The 16,883-nt window shown below is 45.4% G+C and overlaps 2 protein-coding genes across 4 annotated transcripts in view; both read left to right on the top strand.

Moving 5' to 3' along the window:
- Positions 1-45: 45 nt before the first annotated feature.
- Positions 46-11,393, top strand: P2RX7 (purinergic receptor P2X 7). The gene is made up of 14 exons (XM_026719439.2): positions 46-368; positions 1,418-1,543; positions 2,800-2,932; positions 3,383-3,454; positions 4,357-4,429; positions 4,537-4,633; positions 5,306-5,386; positions 5,844-5,973; positions 6,311-6,447; positions 6,809-6,902; positions 7,472-7,537; positions 7,788-7,904; positions 9,068-9,166; positions 9,761-11,393. Exons 2-14 carry the CDS (start codon positions 1,419-1,421, stop codon positions 10,217-10,219), a joined length of 1,683 nt encoding a protein of 560 aa, XP_026575224.1. The 5' UTR covers positions 46-368; position 1,418; the 3' UTR covers positions 10,220-11,393.
- Positions 11,394-13,156: 1,763 nt separating this feature from the next.
- Positions 13,157-16,883, top strand: part of P2RX4 (purinergic receptor P2X 4) — a 9,284-nt gene continuing 5,557 nt past the window's right edge. For all 3 annotated transcript variants that reach the window (XM_087913015.1, XM_026719443.2, XM_026719442.2), the window contains exons 1-3: positions 13,157-13,366; positions 15,933-16,080; positions 16,695-16,766. In XM_087913015.1, coding sequence (XP_087769141.1) covers positions 13,224-13,366; positions 15,933-16,080; positions 16,695-16,766 — 363 coding nt within the window. In that variant the 5' untranslated portion in view covers positions 13,157-13,223. The remainder of the gene's footprint in view (positions 13,367-15,932; positions 16,081-16,694; positions 16,767-16,883) is intronic.

Below are 16,883 nucleotides of genomic sequence, written 5' to 3'. Positions count from 1 at the left end.
AGGAAGCGGAAAAAAGAAGGGAAAGAAAAAAAATAGAATTTCCTTAAAAATGAAGAGGGAAGAGTCGATTCGGGAGGGGTCGCGGATGGTCTCGCGGACGAATGAACTGGGCCTTCCCTCCCCCGACCAGGCCCTCAGGAGGAGTTGGACTACAACGCCCAGAATCCACAGCCGGCTGGAGGAAGCTTTGGGGAGTTGCATTGGAATGCATCACCCCCTGGAAGGGGCTGCTCCCCGAGGATGAGGATGCTCAGATGCCTTTGAGTCCCAGCGGGGTGATTTGCAAAAAAAAGAAAAAGAAAAAGACTATAGAGGGCTTGGATAACCTCGGGATGGGAGACCACGAGGAAATCCCGCAAAAGAGAAAGGTGAAGAACCGCCACCTGCCTGCCAAGAAACTATCTGAAGCCATCCTGGTTTGGTTACCAGAAGACCAGCAAGCTAGGAATTGGGTTACGGGGTGCAATTTGGGGATTGAAATGAATTAATGAGCCCCTTTCGTCAGGGAAGAACGTGCCTCGCCTTCTTTCCCCTCTCACCTTGGAAGCCTTTCACTTGAGACCTTCAAAGAAGAGGTTGGATTGCCCTTTGTCAGAACTGGTGTAGGGTCTCCCGCTTGGGCGGCGGGGGGGGTTGGACTAGATGACCTACAAGGTCCCTTCCAACTCCGATTATCCGTTATCTGTTAAATTAGGATTAGGAAACCTCAGTGAAACTCATTGGGATTTCCCAAATCAAATTGGGCAGAAACCCCCATCGGATCTGGATTCACGCACCCGCTCCCCGGATTTGCATTCAAAAGACTTTAGCTGAAATTGGAGAACAAGAAAGTGCAGAATAAAAGGGGTGTCTCAGATAGATAGATAGAGAGAGAGAGAGAGAGAGAGATAGATAGATAGATAGATACTGTACAGGAGGGAGGTGCAAGCTTGCCAAATTTTACCCTGTGGACTTCAACTCCCAGAATTCCTGGCTGGGGAATTCTGGAAGTTGAACACAGTTCTGGCTGGAGAATTCTGGGAGTTGAAGTCCACAAGTCTTAAAGTTGCCAGACTTCAACACCCCTGGTGTACAGCTAATTTCCTACCAAGATGCAAGGGAAAGCGCCTCTCCTTCCCATGAACCCAGGAATTACAGCTCCAAATCAAACCCCTTTAATGAAGAAGACGCTTTTTCCACAAATAAAACGCTTTTAATGGCTCCCTCTCCTGACAACCCTGAATAGAGAGGGGGGTGGGAAAAGGAATTGCTCTTTGGAAAGACTTGCCAGTCTTTCATTTCCTCTGCTGTGCCTTTAAGATTTGGGGGGTTGTGGTTTGTAATTGTTCTTCCTGGCTCCGGGCTGAGGAGTTGCACTTTTCTTTTTCCTGGGCAGAACAGAAAAGCAGAAGACAGATCTTTGTTCTTTTCCTTCCAGGATGGCAGCCTGTTCATGCCTGAGGAGCGTGTTCGAATTCGAAACGAACAGAGTGGTGCGCATCTACAGTGTTTGGTACGGGAGCCTAAAGTCGATAATCCATTTTATGGTTTTCCTGTATGTTAGGTAAGTTGGAACGGGAAGATTTGGGTAAATCAGTGGGGAAGGGAGGCATAGCGGGAGAATTAGGTTGCCGGGTATCCCCTTTCCACATCAGTATCTTAAATAACAACCGTGGTAAGAGTTTCCGCTCAAAAATGGGCTGTAAATGCTACTGTTTTGATAGGAATTTTCAATCTACTAACTTCCTTTGATCCACCAGCATGGAAGATGTTGTGAGTGCAGGATACAGAATGCAGAATAATAACCGAGTTGGACGGGACCTTGTAGTCCAACCCTGTGTCCAAGCACGAGAAGAGATACATATATACATACACAGACTTTGCTGCCCCCAAATATAATAAGAGAAATTGTTGGGAATCTCTTGCGGTGGAAAAATCTCGTACATTCGTTTTTAGGGTATCCAAACTTTCTCAAGTTACACACTGTACATTGTGTTGTTGCTATGATTTCTGATGGCGGGCTGAACAGAACGTGGAAAAAAAAATGGATTTTCAAGTAGTGTTGAAAGAAGTTGATTCTTAAGAATGGAGACATGTCTTCGTTGAGTTGAGCAAAAGAAGGTTGGAATGATCTAGAAAGCTTTTATGGGATCCCCTGGCTTCCAAGGGGAGGCTGTTTTCCTCCAGCTATCAGAAGACAATGTCCAGCTTTGTGACTTCGGTTGGTGGTGAACTTTCCACCCACATGGATGTAACCAGTCACTCTGAAAGACCCAGCCTCTGGCTTTTAGTCCAGGCCAAATGAATGCATAACAATCCACAAATCTCGGAATCTTGTTTACATTAGGAATAGAAGAGAAGATTTGTAGCTCGGGGTTGAACTGTGGAGTCCTTGGTGCTCTCTGAGCTGGGTGCTTTTCTTGCAGACGTTTCACGACCCAACTAGGTAACATTATCAGTACTAGAAGAGAGTGGAGTTTGCAGAAAGAAGGAAAAAGAGAATAAGAAAAAGGAGAACTGAGGGGTCCTTGGTGCTCTCTGAGCTGGGTGGTTTTCTTGCAGACGTTTCATGACCCAACTAGGGAACATCATCAGTGCTAGAAGGGAGTGGGATTTGTGAAAAGGAGGAGGAAGAGGAGGGGGACAATGACTGCGGGGTCCCTGGTGCTCCCTGAGCTTGCTTAAAATGTTTTGCTGAAGCAAGATCTGTTCCACTTTGAACGGACAATCGAGAGTTTTCTAAACCTCAGTTTACCCCCTCTGTGACATGGGCACAAAACAAACCTTCCCACTCAAATCTTTTCCGCTGTGTTTCTTCAGCATCGTCCTGTTGGCTGATCGACGCTACCAGAAGAAAGATTCGGTCATCAGCTCGATGCATGTGAAGGTGAAGGGGGTGTCCCAGACTGAGAACAGAGTTTGGGATACAGCCGAATATACCATCCCTGGGCAGGTGACCAATTGTTCATGATTAATATTCCAATGTTCTTCTTTTGTTGTACTTGTGTCTTAGTCTGTGACCGCAAATAAAGTATTATTATTATTATTATTATTATTATTATTATTATTATTATTATTATTATTAAGTCCTTTTTCGGAAAGCCAGAGGAGAAAACTATCAGGAGAAGCAGTGAAGCAAAGAGTTGAGCCTGAGAGTTGTATTACCATAACCTTGACCCCAAATTTCTCCTAGAATTTTTTGGGGGCACCCCTCTTTCTCTTCCCCTAAATTGTAGTGAGAAAAAAGATAACCCCCAACCCTCTTCATGACCTGGCATTTTCGTCCTCCTGGGCTTCTTTTCGAAAGAATCCACAGAAGATCTTAAAAAGTCGTTGCAATGGATTTGTTTTTCAGCAGACCAACTTAAATTCACTTTTTTCCTTTCTCTTTTCGCTCGTTTAGGGTGTGAATTCCTTTTTTGTGCTGACTAACATCATCACCACCGAAAATCAGACTCAAAGACTTTGCCCCGAGGTACCAGCGTTTCATACCTGCTCTGTTTTTAAAAAAATAAAAATTAATAATGATTGTATTAAGTTTACCAAGAGCTTAAATGCAAAACAAATTTTAAAAGTGGTAAAAACAGGAGAGATAAAAGGGAAAAGGAAGAAGTGTAATCTAGAAAAAAAGGGAAAAAAAGAAAGAAAAAGTGACTTCTAGGTCTTTTTAGCGCAGATGGTAACATGGCATTACAAACGTAACTTTTTAGGAATGAAGGCAAACTTTTTTTGCTTTTAAGGCAAACTTTTTATTATTACATACTAATTGGTACTGACCATTTCTATAGCAACAAATTTATCCAATCAGTAAAACCCAAAGTCAACATTTCATACCTGACCTTAATATTTAGTGAAATAGGTGAAAGGTAGCAATTTATTTTTGGTAAATGTGTTTGTATTTAATTTTAAATCATTTCTAGGGATATAATAATGTACTAGTTTGTGTGTTCCACCCACTTCCCTGGTTTATAAACAGCGCGAAGCAGGTCGTGACTAGTCCAACGTTCTTCTTGGCAAGATATTTTTGATTTATTTCCTTCCCATCAGCTAGAAAATTGGCAAATAGGCTCTGGGCTATGTCAGTTTATACCTGTTTATAAGTTGGCTGTGGAAAACAAGGGCGTTTTGTGAATTGTAGGGGAATTTGAGAGAAGACCAACCTGTGAAGAGATCTGTTGTGATAAGCTACTCCAGAGGAGCCGTCCTGGTGGAAAAACTAGGTCATGGAAAAAGCGGGATAATAGGAAAATATTATCCGGATGCAACTTGTTAGGAGAAAGAGAGAAACTGATAAGCCTAAAAAGTTGAGGTTGTGAATTTGGAAGACTGAAATGGAATCTTGTGCTAGATGTATTTTTCCCTGTTTTATGCTTTCAGTTTCCTTTTGCCAAAGCAGTATGTACAACCGACAAAAGCTGCATGAAAGGTCGAGTGGACCCACAGGGTAATGGTAAGCAAGACTCCTTTTCGCCCTCGCCGTTTGAAATTCCTTTCCGACGAAATGTTTGGCCTCCAGGTAAGGGTCCTTGATGAGATGGGGGTCTCTTCCCTCGGTAGGCATCCAGACGGGCAAGTGTGTGAAATATAACAGAACCATCAACACGTGTGAAGTCTCTGCTTGGTGTCCTGTGGAGTCAACTAAAGCCGCTCCAACGTAGGTGCTTTTCTCAGCTGCTCCTGTATCCTGTTTCAGTCTGTCCTGAATTTTGATCCAAGACGTCTCCTTCCCTGTTTAGTTGCCTTAATGTACAGGGGTGTCCGACTTTGGGAACTTCAAGAGAGCATGGCTGGCGGGGGGGATTCTGGGAGTTGACGTCCATAAGACTGAAAGTTCTGAGAGTTGAAGTCTATGAGTCTTAGAATTCTGAGAGTTGAAGTCCACAAGCCTTAGGATTCTGGGGGTTGAAGTCCACAAGCCTTAGGATTCTGGGGGTTGAAGTCCACAAGCCTTAGGATTCTGGGGGTTGAAGTCCACAAGTCTTACGATGCTGGGAATTGAAGTCCACAAGCCTTACAATTCTGGGGGTTGAAGTCCACAAGCCCTTAGGATTCTGGGGGTTGAAGTCCACAAGCCTTAGGATTCTGGGGGTTGAAGTCCGCAAAGTTCTCAAGGTTGAATAGCCCTGCCTTAATAAATAACTGCAGGGCATTTTTGAGGGCCATCCTTGAAGACATCCTTGAACCAATCGGGTCTCTGGCATGCATTTTGCAGACCCCAATGTCCAGCCTCTTGACCAGGCTCCCCAGCTAAGATGATTACATTGCCTAGTGGTGATCGTGACTATTTAATCAGTCAGAAACGACTTGGATCTTTTCATCCTTCCAGGCCAGCCATTCTGGACAGTGCTGAGAATTTCACCGTGCTTATAAAAAACAACATCCACTTCCCAAAATTCGATTATACAACGTAAGTGGGCTTGGCTTGGGATGGCTGTATTCAAAGGGAGGGACTCTCGTATTCTCTTCCTGGGAAATCGATCCCTGATCATTTGCTAAGATGTGCTGGAGCTTCTAGAATCTGTGTTTGCATGGGTGGACATGCCACAAAATAGAAATAAGTGTTAACCATTAAATTCCTGAAAGAGCATCTATGCTTGGTCTTCCGACACCCTGTGCTTCATAAAATATACATTTGTTTCTTTAGGATGATAAAACTGCTCCTTTTCTGAATAATACAACAGAATAGCAGAATTGAAAGGGAGCTTAGAGATCTTCTAGTCCAGCCCGCTTCTCAAGCAGAAGAACCTCTACCATTTTGGACAAAGGACTGTCCAATCTTTTCTTACAAACATCCAGTGTTAGAGTATCACAACTTCTGAATGCAAGTCCTTCCACTGATAGATTGTTCTAATTGTTCCCTGCAGAACAAATATTCCACCGAAATTTAATATTTCCTGTACATACAACAAGCACAAAGCTCCACTTTGCCCCATTTTTCGTCTGAGGGACATTCTTCAAGAGGCAGGAGAGAAGTTTTCAGAGGTGGCCGTTCAGGTGGGTGGCATTTTGAAAGTGGCCAGAGGACTTGTTGATTTTTTTAAAATTTATTTATTTTGCTGCTGTTAGTTGGGCGACTGAGTTAATAAGGGCAAATGTTGAATTCGATTGCGAAAAGAAGAACTCAAACCAAATTTAAAGTTGTCTTCCTTTTTTTTTTTTTTTTGAAAAATTGACAAGAGAAAGTTGCCAAGCTGCTGCAGCAAATGCAATTTGTTCACATGCAGAAAGCCTGTAAAATGGGGAAAATAAGGAAGGCTTGCTAAAAGTTCTCTCTCTCTCTCTCTTGGTCAATCCATCTTGCAAATTTACTTCCCTGACGATCTTCTCCCAGGGAGGCATCATTGGCATTGAAATTAACTGGGATTGTAACCTGGACAAATGGGGCCACCGTTGCAGCCCCAACTACGGTTTCCGGCGCCTGGATGACAAACGAGCCAATGAAGCCTTGTACCCTGGCTACAACTTTAGGTAACGGATATTCAAGTCCTCGTGATTTTGTCACAGATCAGGAGGGAGGATCTTCAAGGTTCTGTTTTATTTTTTCCACGTGATGATCCTAAGAACAGAGTTGGGAGGTACCTTGGACCTCAACAGCCATTTGTTTAGCTACAGCGGCACTGAAAAAAATGATTTATGTCTGGTCCTCGCACTTAGGACCATCATGGCACCCCTACAGTCAGCAGATAGATCCCACCTCGGGTCTTCTTTTGAGTGCTTGGGCCACCATACTGATGATGCTACCTAGCCTGGTATTAAGACGTCTGCAGGAAAACAATCGAGTTCAGAGGAACCTGACAGTACAACAATTCTTCCTGTCTGCTTGTTCCAGATTTGCCAGGTATTACAAGCAGCCGGGTGGAAGGGAGGAAAGGACCCTGATCAAAGCTTACGGCATCCGTTTCGACATCCTCATCTTTGGCACGGTAAACGCCACTTGGCTTTCTTCCCTAGGTCTTCACATCATTCCAATGAGGAATAACCCTCTCTCCACTCTGGGTGGGATTGTAAGTCAGTTGCTGGGCTGGAGATCCCAATTGGAGTGTGTCTCTAGCAGCCCATGTGGAGAATTTAAATCTTCTTAAAGTCTTGATCCTGAATATTTCCCACTTCCCTCTCCTTCGGGTGGGAACTGCCATTGGTGCAGTGGAATGTAGTCTGGATTCCCAGGAAAGGAGGGAGGGGCTGTGTTCCAGAGGACCAACAGGCAACACAGATCAGATAGTTGGAAGAGTAAAGAAGGCTCTTCCTTATAAGTTCTCAAGAGTAGATCTTTCATGATGCAAATAGTCCGTGTTAAGTTTGGTAAGATTTCTGTCTACGGGTGAGAAAGAAGAAAGGAACTACTCAGAGGAAACGCCACACGTCCTGGTTCTTGTTGGAAGTCGAGGAGGACCTGTATCCCTGAGAAGGCAAGGGAAAGATCCTCGCAGTTTTCCCTAATGTGGCACCCTTCTGACATGATGGTCATCACTTTTGCTCTCATTTTCCAAAGGCTGGGAAGTTTGACTTCTTTGAGATGGTGGTGTACATTGGATCAGTGCTCTCCTACTTCGGCCTGGTAAGATACTTTCCTACTGCAGGGTCTCGGGGCGAATTCAGAGGTGAATGTCTTGCTTCAGGTTTTAAGGGTGGAGGTCTTTGTGCTGATATTTGGATGACCGCCTGAGCTGTCTCGAAAAACAGCTTTGGATGCTTTTGTTGAACGGTTCTAATACCTGGTTTCCAAATTTCAAAAACCATTCTACAAATTTGTTCTGTGTTTAGAAGAACAGACTGTACAATCCTGCCGGTTTTTTTTCCCTTTATAGGCACAGCTAGCAGTAGATTGTCTGCTCACTTCTCCTATGTCCTGCTGTTGCAAACCTGATCCAGTGAAGGAGTATTATTACAATAAAAAGTGTCAGGAGGTGCTGGGACCAAGATATGTAAGAGTTATGATTAAATGTGACATGTGTTCAGGGGTGGGATTCAACATTTTTAACAACCAGTTCTGTGGGCGTGGCTTAGGTGGTTGGGGCGTGGTTGGGGCGTGGCTTGGTGGTCATGTTATTGGCTGGGCGTGGCCAACTCAATATCACTCACATCGAGGCACGCATCTCCTCATGGCCTCTCATGACTATGGGGATGCTGCAACAGTCGTAAGTGTGAAAAACGGTCATAAGTTACTTTTTTCAGTGCCATTGTAACTTTGAATGGTCACTCCACACAAGTAAAGTATTAGCAAAGGAGGGAAAAAAAACTCCAGAGAAGTTCCAGAGACAGGAAGTCTAGTCTTGCCAAGAATGCAATAAGGGTTAACAGAGAGGCAGTTTCTGTAAGCAACACCAGAACGTTTCCTTCCTGCCTTCCTTACAGGATTAGCCCAGTAATTTCTTCTAACAACCAGTTCTCCGAACTGCATAGAACATTAACAACCGGTTCTAGCGAATGGGTGCAAACCGGTAGAATCCCACCTCTGGATGTGTTCTCATTCCTTATGGACAAGGGTCTTGCTTAGCATCAGGTGGGGATCTCAACTCTTCCCTTACAAAATGAACAGACCATGTTATGGTTTTAATATCCTGTGGCCTATAAACTTACTAATGGCTTCAAGGCAATACAGACAGTGATGGATAAATACTTGTTACATCACCACTGATATGCAGCACCCATGTAGCTCAGAATTGTACTGTGGGGTCCTTGGTGCTCTCTGAATTTCATGGTTTTCTTGCAGTCATCTCATGACCCAACTAGGGGACATCATCAGTGCTTGAAGGGAGTGGGATTTGTGGAGAGGAGGAGGAAGACTGTGAGGTCCTTGGTGCTCTCTGAGCTTAGTGGTTTTCTTGCAGACCTTTCATGACCCAACTAGGCAACATCATCAGTGCTAGAAGGGAGAGATATGGTAATGCATGCAGATATGATACAAGTTATGATATATACAGAATATCCTTTCCCCCGCCTCTGTTTTTGCCATCCTGAGAAATAGTTTTCTTGCATTGATGCAAGGTGGAATTTTGAGCTGTTAATAATTAGTGGAATATCAGATCTACCCAGTAAAATACTAAATTGTAATTCCTTTGGTTTTCTTTGGCTGGAATCTGGACAGACTTTGTTTTACGTGACCTTTGTTGATGAGCCTGGCATCCTAATGATCGACAAATTATCGGAGACCAGTTTGCAGACCAATGAGGGCAGGATTATTGACGTGAGTTTGGAATTCGTTAATTGGGGTTTGCACAGCTATCGGCCGGGGGGTACCAGCCTAGAGGTTTGGGAATCGATTAAATGCACCCCAAGGCTTAAAGCCACAGTTTAACAACACACTAAAAGCTTGGATTGTCATGGTTGTGTCTCTCTTCTCCAGTGACCACCATTCTCATTTTCAATCACAGCTACTTGCTGTGTTGTTCCAAGCTTAACGTTGCAGGTAATCTTAATTTAAAGGAACCAATTTCAGCCACGTTTTATAAAGAGTTGGCTTGAGATGAATCTGTGTTTAGATCTGGATGACACACAACTGGGGTTAAGCCACAACCTACGAGGCTCTTTGTGGCTCATGCTGAGAACGGTAATCCGAGCACCAGCCATTTAGAAAAGGACTCTATTCGGCCTTCCTGCTACTCCAGATTAGCCAAAGATCTTCCCAAATCCCTGAAAAAGTGGGGCTGAAACGCTGTTGCGTTGCACGGAAGGGTTTTGTTCTTAAATGGCACACGATCCCACTTCCCTTCCTTTCCAAGCATCTCCCTTCGGAGAAGAACCGCCACCCACCGACCAATATGATGTTTTTCGCCAACAGAAGCACCAAGGCGATTTTATGCAGTCTTCCCGACTTCCGTATTGGGACCGGACCATCTCCCCGCAAAACCCAGAAGAGCTGCAGCTCCTCCAAAACCGAAGGGAGGGTCCTTCTTGGTGCTGCTGCGGAAAGTGCCGGCCGGCAGATCTTATTTGGGAACGGCTCTGCTGCCGAAAAACCGACGGGCCCTGCGTCACCACTTCGCCTTTGTTTGTGCAACTCGTCCTGTCCGAACCCGTGCTGAAGTTCGCTCTCCTCTACAAAGATCCCTTATTGGATGTGACAGGTGCTGGGCGTAAACCCTTCCGGCACTGCGCTTACGAGCAGTATATTCGCTGGCGCTTTGGCGAGGGTGACCTGGGTGCCCGGGCTGTGATCCCCAATTGTTGCCGGTGGCGAATCAGAGATGCCTTTCCAAGCGAGAACGGGGAATACCGCGGTTTTGGGAAGAAGAAGTAACCGTCGGTTGCACCTCTGTGTTACGGCGTTGAGGGTGGATACGTTAAGGGTGTGCCAGTTAATCAGCTTTGCCTCCTGCTTTTCAGAAGTCGCCTTTTGTGGCCCTGCCATCATCTTGGCTCTTTAACTAGACAATGTTTATACTATTGGATAAGGTCTGAGGGGAGCAGAGTTTCGAACCCAGCTCAGCCATGAAAATCACCGGAAGGCTTTGTGCCTCCTTTCCCCTGCTTATCCTTGCCTACCTCACTGGGATATCAGGAGAGAGCCAGGATTGGAAAAAAAACATTGAAAACGGCCCAGATTTCTCATGCTTAGGCAGCCAAACTACGAATGAACCTGTTTATTTTTTTCCCCAGAAACACAGCTGTGGTTTACAAGGTGTGAAAGGGCTCCCTTGCTAATCCAGGTCGTTTTGGTTGGCTGATCCCAACACAAAGCCACCTTTGTTTAAAAACCTCCCCTTGTTTATTTTTAAAAAGATGGTTTTCTTCATGTTGTTTTGAAGTTACTTGCACTTTCCTTTTTCGGTAACTCAGCTGTCTTTTCAATTTTTTTTCCCCATAACTCATTTCTCAGGAAATGGGGAGGAAATAACTTTAGTTTTCAACATTGGTATCTTCCCATTTTAAATAGCCTTCAAAGCCTAGATATTTTCCATGCAAAACGCCTCAGGTTCAGCATCTCCATTTAGAAGGAAGGGAGATATAGATGATGAAAGGACAGCGCAGAACTGTTCTTAGTGCACAGAATATGTCTGGGAAATGCTTCTTTGTTGTCTAGAAATTTTGTGAATTGCAGGGATGCCATATCTGATAAATCTCTGGCTGGGTTAGCATAAAACGACTTTTCCATTCGATTTCATTTTTTAACACCACTTTGGTAACTAAAAAGTCTACACATCAAGAGATTTATCCCCACATATTTTTTCACAAATTACTGTGCTTTGTTTTTGTTTTTTTAATCATTTGGATGGCCTGTTCCTCTTCTAGTGCACAAGCTGGTCCAGCAAGTTATTTCAAGTGGTTTTCTTTATCAGAAGCAAATGAAACGAACATAACATTTAAGTGACATAACACTTAAAGATTATATACTGTTGCAGATTTTGTACACTTTTTATACAATGTGCTCATGTGAATTCTCTGTGCATTGCACAAAAGGAAATTAAATTTATAAGAACGAATAAAAAATTCTGTGTGTGCTTAATTTCAACTGACAAAGAAATTGTAAAGCATGATGGAGATGGTGGTGGTGGTGAGGAAACAAGAAAGATTAACTACTTTGTAGTAAACCAGCAATTCCAGTTGGCATTTTCATGGGGGTAGACTTAAAAGCCAACTGAAGGCTTGACTAGTCCAGTTCTGTTTTGCTCTCCTAAAAGGACCTATGTGGTTTTCCCTATAGAATTGGTCCACAAGTACAGCCTACCTGGGATCTGAATGGCTCTCTTGATCCATATCGATTCTGCATTAAAATAAGCAGCAGAGTCAGGCTGAACCACCAAGCAAATGTGCGTAAGAATTGAGGCCGAACAATTATTTTACAATTAGCACATGCATAAAATTTGCAGCCTCATTAAGTTGCTGGTTTATGTGGCGGCCCGATTAAATTCCAGCTTAGCAACTTGTGTGATACCTTAACGTTAGTTAATGAACTGGTGAGCCACAGTTAATCTAATCCTATATAGCTTCTTCTCTGGTAATATCACACTGATAACTAGAGCATACAAAACATTTGCTAGACCAATACTTGAATACAGCTCATCAGTCTGGAGCCCGCATTATGTGTCTGACAGTAACACAGTAGAGAAAGTCCAGAAATATTTCACAAGAAGAGTTCTCCACTCCTCTACTCGTTGCAGAAGACCTTATGGCACCAGACTCGAAATTCTAGACCTAGAAAACCTTGAATTACGCCATCTTCGGTCCGATCTAAGTATAGTATGTAAAATCATACATTGCAATGTCCTACCTGTCATTGAATACTTCAGCTTCAGCCATAACAACACAAGAGCAAACAAAAGATACAAACTCAAGGTTAACCGCACCAAATACGACTTCAGCCACAGAGTGGTCAATGTTTGGAATCCTCTACCTGACTCTGTGGTTTCTTCCCCAAAGCCCCCAAACTTTCACCTTAGACTGTCTACTATTGACCTCACCCCTTTCCTAAGAGGTCTGTAGGGGACGTGCATAAGTGCACCAAGGTGCCTAACCGTCCCTGTCCTATTCTTTCTTTTATTTTTCTTATATGTACCCATTTCATGTATTCATAACTCTGTATATACTTATACCTGTTATCTTGTAAGCGATTGACAAATCCAATAAATCAAATAAAATAAAAACAGTGACCAGCTCTGGAGTTACCGAGGGAGGATTTACAGCTCAGAAAACCCTCGCTGTGTATTTTGGGGTACCAACTTTATTTTGGGCCGGGTTCTGTGCTACTAGCAACCATGCTGCCTACATGGCTTTTGCCTCCAGGAAACGGAGCTACCTTTGATCTCTTTAAGGGCTTTCCGTTAAAAGGCCAATTCTGCTTTGGAAGCGAGGCGCAGCTTCGGCCCTCTTAACCCCCTGCGGAAGGGGCGGGGGGGGGCTTCCGTTCCCACCCGCCTCCCCCCGGCTGCAATCGTGGTCGGATAAGAAGAGCATTGCGCGTTATTTGTCCTCGGAGATGCTGAGCGACGTTTGCACGGAGACGCTTCTGGGGGGACGGGGGGGAAACACCCCGCCTGGCTTTGCACCGCGACTGGCCCGCAGGCAAAGGTGGTCGGGCGGGTGGGAAGCCCCTTTAACAGCCTAACCGAGCCGGGGGGTCCCCAGAGGTCTTCTAGTCCAACCCCCCCTGCTCAAACAGGGGAGCCTTTTTGCCATGCAAGGCTTCTCCCCCTGCAGCCAATCGGAGGACAGCCCGGCGTTTCTTGCCAGCTGGGGCGGGCGAGCGGGCGGCGGGGAGGCTCCGGCTTGCTGCTCCCGGCGTTTCTCCCGAGCGGACGGCAGCCATGGGCAGCCCCTGGACGCGCTGCGGGCCCCTCTACAGCTTCCTCTTCGAGTACGACACCCCGAGGATCGTGTCCATCAAGAGCCGCAAAGTGGGGCTCATGAACCGGCTGGTCCAGCTGGCTATTTTGGCCTACGTCATCGGGTAAGGAAGGCACGGACTTCTCCCTCTTTCTCTCTCTTCCTTTTGCGCGTTTCTTAGGGACTAGCGCCTGGAGGGTCTATTTAACCACCACCCCCCGTCCCTCTGGAAATGAGTTTTTGTAGAGTTGGGGGGGGGGAGTTGAACCTGTTGAACAGCTGCCTGGATCCGCTTGGATTCCCCCCCCCCCCAGAGATCTTCCTCCCCAGCAGCAGATTCGATCGGCAAATCTGGAGCCAAAGGCTTCCCCGCAACGGCCCGGATCTCCATTCCCCTTTTCAGCCATTGGGCTTGGAAATCTTTTTCCCTCCAAACTGTGTTCCTGCAGGGAAAACTCACATTTCCTACTCCTGGTTTGTCCCCGGAAGAAACAGGCCGGGCCTCCTGTCCTTCCCTTCCTTCCCCGCCTTCAACTGTTATTATTCCCTGAAGTTAAACTTTGGAGAAGTGAGGTTTTTCCCCAGGACGAGGCTCTTCAAACTGGGCAGCTGTAAAACTTGTGGGCTTCCAACTCCCAGAATTCCTGAGCTGACATGACTGGAGGAGGAGGAATTCTGGGAGTTGGAAGCCCACAAGTCTTCAAGGTGTCAAGTTTGGGGGGACCCCTCTCCCAATATTTGGAAAGTCTTGAGCTAAGCTTCTTTTAGGGGTTTCAAAGGGCAGCTCAAAGAACGAAAGTAAAGGGAAGCTTGTCCAGGATTTTGGCTTGGTTGTGCAAGAGTTTGTTCCTCAAAGCTTTTTAGATACTCAGTGAGTTAGCAATACATAAACTGTTGGCAGGATTCCGGGAGGAATCAGATTGGCCCAGCAGGTCTACCTCTCGGGAAGGCAGTAGTAGTAGCAGGACAGCGGGGAAGGGGGGTTCATTGCAGCACCCCCTCCCCAGAGAGGCTCACAGGGTCCTTGGCTGAGCAGGCTGGTCCTCCTCTTCCTCCAACTCAAAGTCAGTGGAGGGGGGGGCTTTGCCCCTCAGACCCTCAAGCCCAGGCGCCTCTTTAAGGCGGAGGGCAGCTTATGTGGCCTCTCAGGGCTGCTAATTTGGCCCTTCTGGTCTTATGGACCTCCAGCTCTTTGGCCACTCAGAGCCCCCTGCCCTTCAGTCTGGATTATGTCAGGTCAGACGCCTTTTCTCTGGCCTCTCCTGGCCTCCAGCCCAGATGTTATCTGGAGGGGCTTCAGCTCTATGGTCCCACAGAGCTGCTGCTCTGGCCTTTGGGCCTCCTTTTGCAGGGGGGGGGGTGTGTGCACCTCTTTTGCCTCCCACTCCCTCCCCAGCAGCTTATTTTTATTCATATTTTTATTTAATTTATATGGACATCCAGCTCACTTGTCAGTGACTCCAGCAAAAGCTTTTGGCCCCTCTAGGCTGCTTATTTGGTCTCTTCAGGCCCTTCTGGCCCCTTTGGACCTCCAGCTCTTTGGCTCCTTCTGGTCTCTTCAAGACTTCAGCCTGGAGGGGCTTCCAGGTGCCCGAGGTGCCCAGCCGGGAGTGACTTCTGCCCCTTTGGCTCCCCCTCAGGGCTGCTGCTCTGGCCTCTTCCAGCCCTTCTGGCCTCTTCAGGACTTCAGCCTTCGGGGGCTTCAGCTGCCCCAGTTGCTCAGGGGCTCAGCAGGGAGTGACTGGGTGCCTTTGGAGGGGATTCAGCTCTTTGGCCCCTCAGGGCTGCCCTTCCTGCCACCTCCTCCCTCCTCTTCAGCTCTCTGAGAGATGCCCTTGCCTGCTGCCCCTTTTATAGCCCTTTGTTTCCCGCCAAAACGGCCGATTGGTTACCCACTTTGGGGGGCTCCGCTGTTTCATTGGCTCTCCACCCAGCCCCAGTTTTCTCAGATGGCCCCTCATTGGCTGGAAATGGCCGCATCTTGAACTGCATGGTTTTTATATTTTTTTCCTCAGTTCAGTGTTGATGCCTTCCTGGCTGTAAATCTTTTCCCAGCTGACTGGGCTTCTGACAGACCTCGGAGTGAAAGCACCTTGCTGCAAATGTCTATAAATCTCACAGAAAAGTAAAAGCACCACAAAATTCTTCAGTAACAACTTGATATTTAACTTCTGGGGACCTCACCCTATACTTTAAGAGGCTCCTAAGGGCACCTGCATAAGTGCACGAACATGCCAGTTGTCCTTGCCACATTTTAGTTTTTTTCAATTTGTTTGTTCAAATTTGTAATTTCTGTTTGACGAATAAATAAAATAAAATCTTTCTCATCATCATAGATTCAGCAAGGCCACTCTCCTAGACAAGCTTATTCCTTAAATACCTACCTACCGACCTATGTACCTTCCTATCCTATCTCCATCATCTATCTATCTATCTATCTATCTATCTATCTATCTATCTATCTATCTATCTATCTATGTTGGTCTATCTATCATCTATCTTATCTGTATGTTGGTCTATCATCTATCTGTCAATCTATGTCTGTCTGTCTGTCTGTCTGTCTATCTATCTAAGCACTAAGCACTCAGAAATTAAAGTAAAATATACAAGCTCAGACCCACATGGTATCTAAATCCATTTTCTTTCTCTCTGAGGCAATCCTACTGAGAAATTCTTCCTCTTCCTTGCAGTTGGGTCTTTGTATGGGAAAAAGGTTACCAAGAAACCGACTCCGTGGTGAGCTCGGTAACCACCAAGATGAAAGGTGTCACCATGACCAACACCTCCAGCTTAGGACCCCGGGTTTGGGATGTGGCCGATTATATGATTCCATCTCAGGTGAGTCCATGGGGGACCAATGTTGTGGTTTGGGCAGATTAGAAGGATTCCCTTTCTTAATCTCTACTAACAGAGTGCAACGGATCTCTTGGTTTGCAACCTCTACTTCCTGTTATGAGCAACTTCAGATGATGATGTTTGGTTTCTATGAGAAGGCACTGATATTTTTTAGCTACCATGGTAGCAACACTGAGTGAAATACAAGATAAGTGGAGAAATGTTTGTCCATCTGTCTCCAAATTGTCTCTGCAAGGTCATAGTTGTTTTCGCTCCAAAATTCCTTATCTACTAGTAGTCTACATTTTTCTCCCTACAACACGTCCTTAACCCCAGGATAAGTATATTTAAATTAATCTTTCACTTCTCATGGAAACAGATGGTCCTGTCTAAATGGTGACACTTTCCAGCAGCTGAACAATGGCTTGAAAAATGTGGATTTGTAAGTAATGAGCGGTGAAATTTTTTTCTTGTATTCTGCAAAGATGCATCTTTAATTCAACAGGTGCTTTGATCCTAAAGGAAGGAAGTCTTAAAGCTGCATTTTCAGGCTTTAAAGCCAAACGTCTTCACTATTTCAGCTCATTTTTCCATCCTGCTTCTTTCCTCTCCTTTAGTCTGAGAACTCGGTTTTCATCATGACAAATATGATCATCACACTGAATCAGACCCAAGGGCTTTGTCCAGAGGTAGGCTTATTGTCGGATTTTGTGTATCTTTTCTCTGAGAAACAAAAGCAAGGATGTTTAAATTGGGATCAGAGTTCAGAAAGGGCCAGGAGGTGTAGACTAGATGTATCTAGTCCA

Source organism: Pseudonaja textilis, chromosome 15 (assembly GCF_049901715.1).
Source record: "Pseudonaja textilis isolate UNSWEBS1 chromosome 15, rPseTex1.2, whole genome shotgun sequence".
Classification (NCBI taxonomy): domain Eukaryota; kingdom Metazoa; phylum Chordata; class Lepidosauria; order Squamata; family Elapidae; genus Pseudonaja; species Pseudonaja textilis.
The sequence above is the reverse complement of the archived record's forward strand: the minus strand, read 5'-3'. Positions and strand labels throughout refer to the sequence as shown.

Excerpts from the sequence above, each read along its gene's own strand:
- P2RX7 (XM_026719439.2), top strand. The coding sequence starts at position 1,419 with ATGGCAGCCTGTTCATGCCTGAGGAGCGTGTTCGAATTCGAAACGAAC. Across the intron at positions 7,905-9,067 it reads AGGTGCTGGGACCAAGATAT|ACTTTGTTTTACGTGACCTT; the intron begins GTAAGAGTTATG and ends GAATCTGGACAG. Across the intron at positions 9,167-9,760 it reads ATGAGGGCAGGATTATTGAC|AAGCACCAAGGCGATTTTAT; the intron begins GTGAGTTTGGAA and ends TTTCGCCAACAG.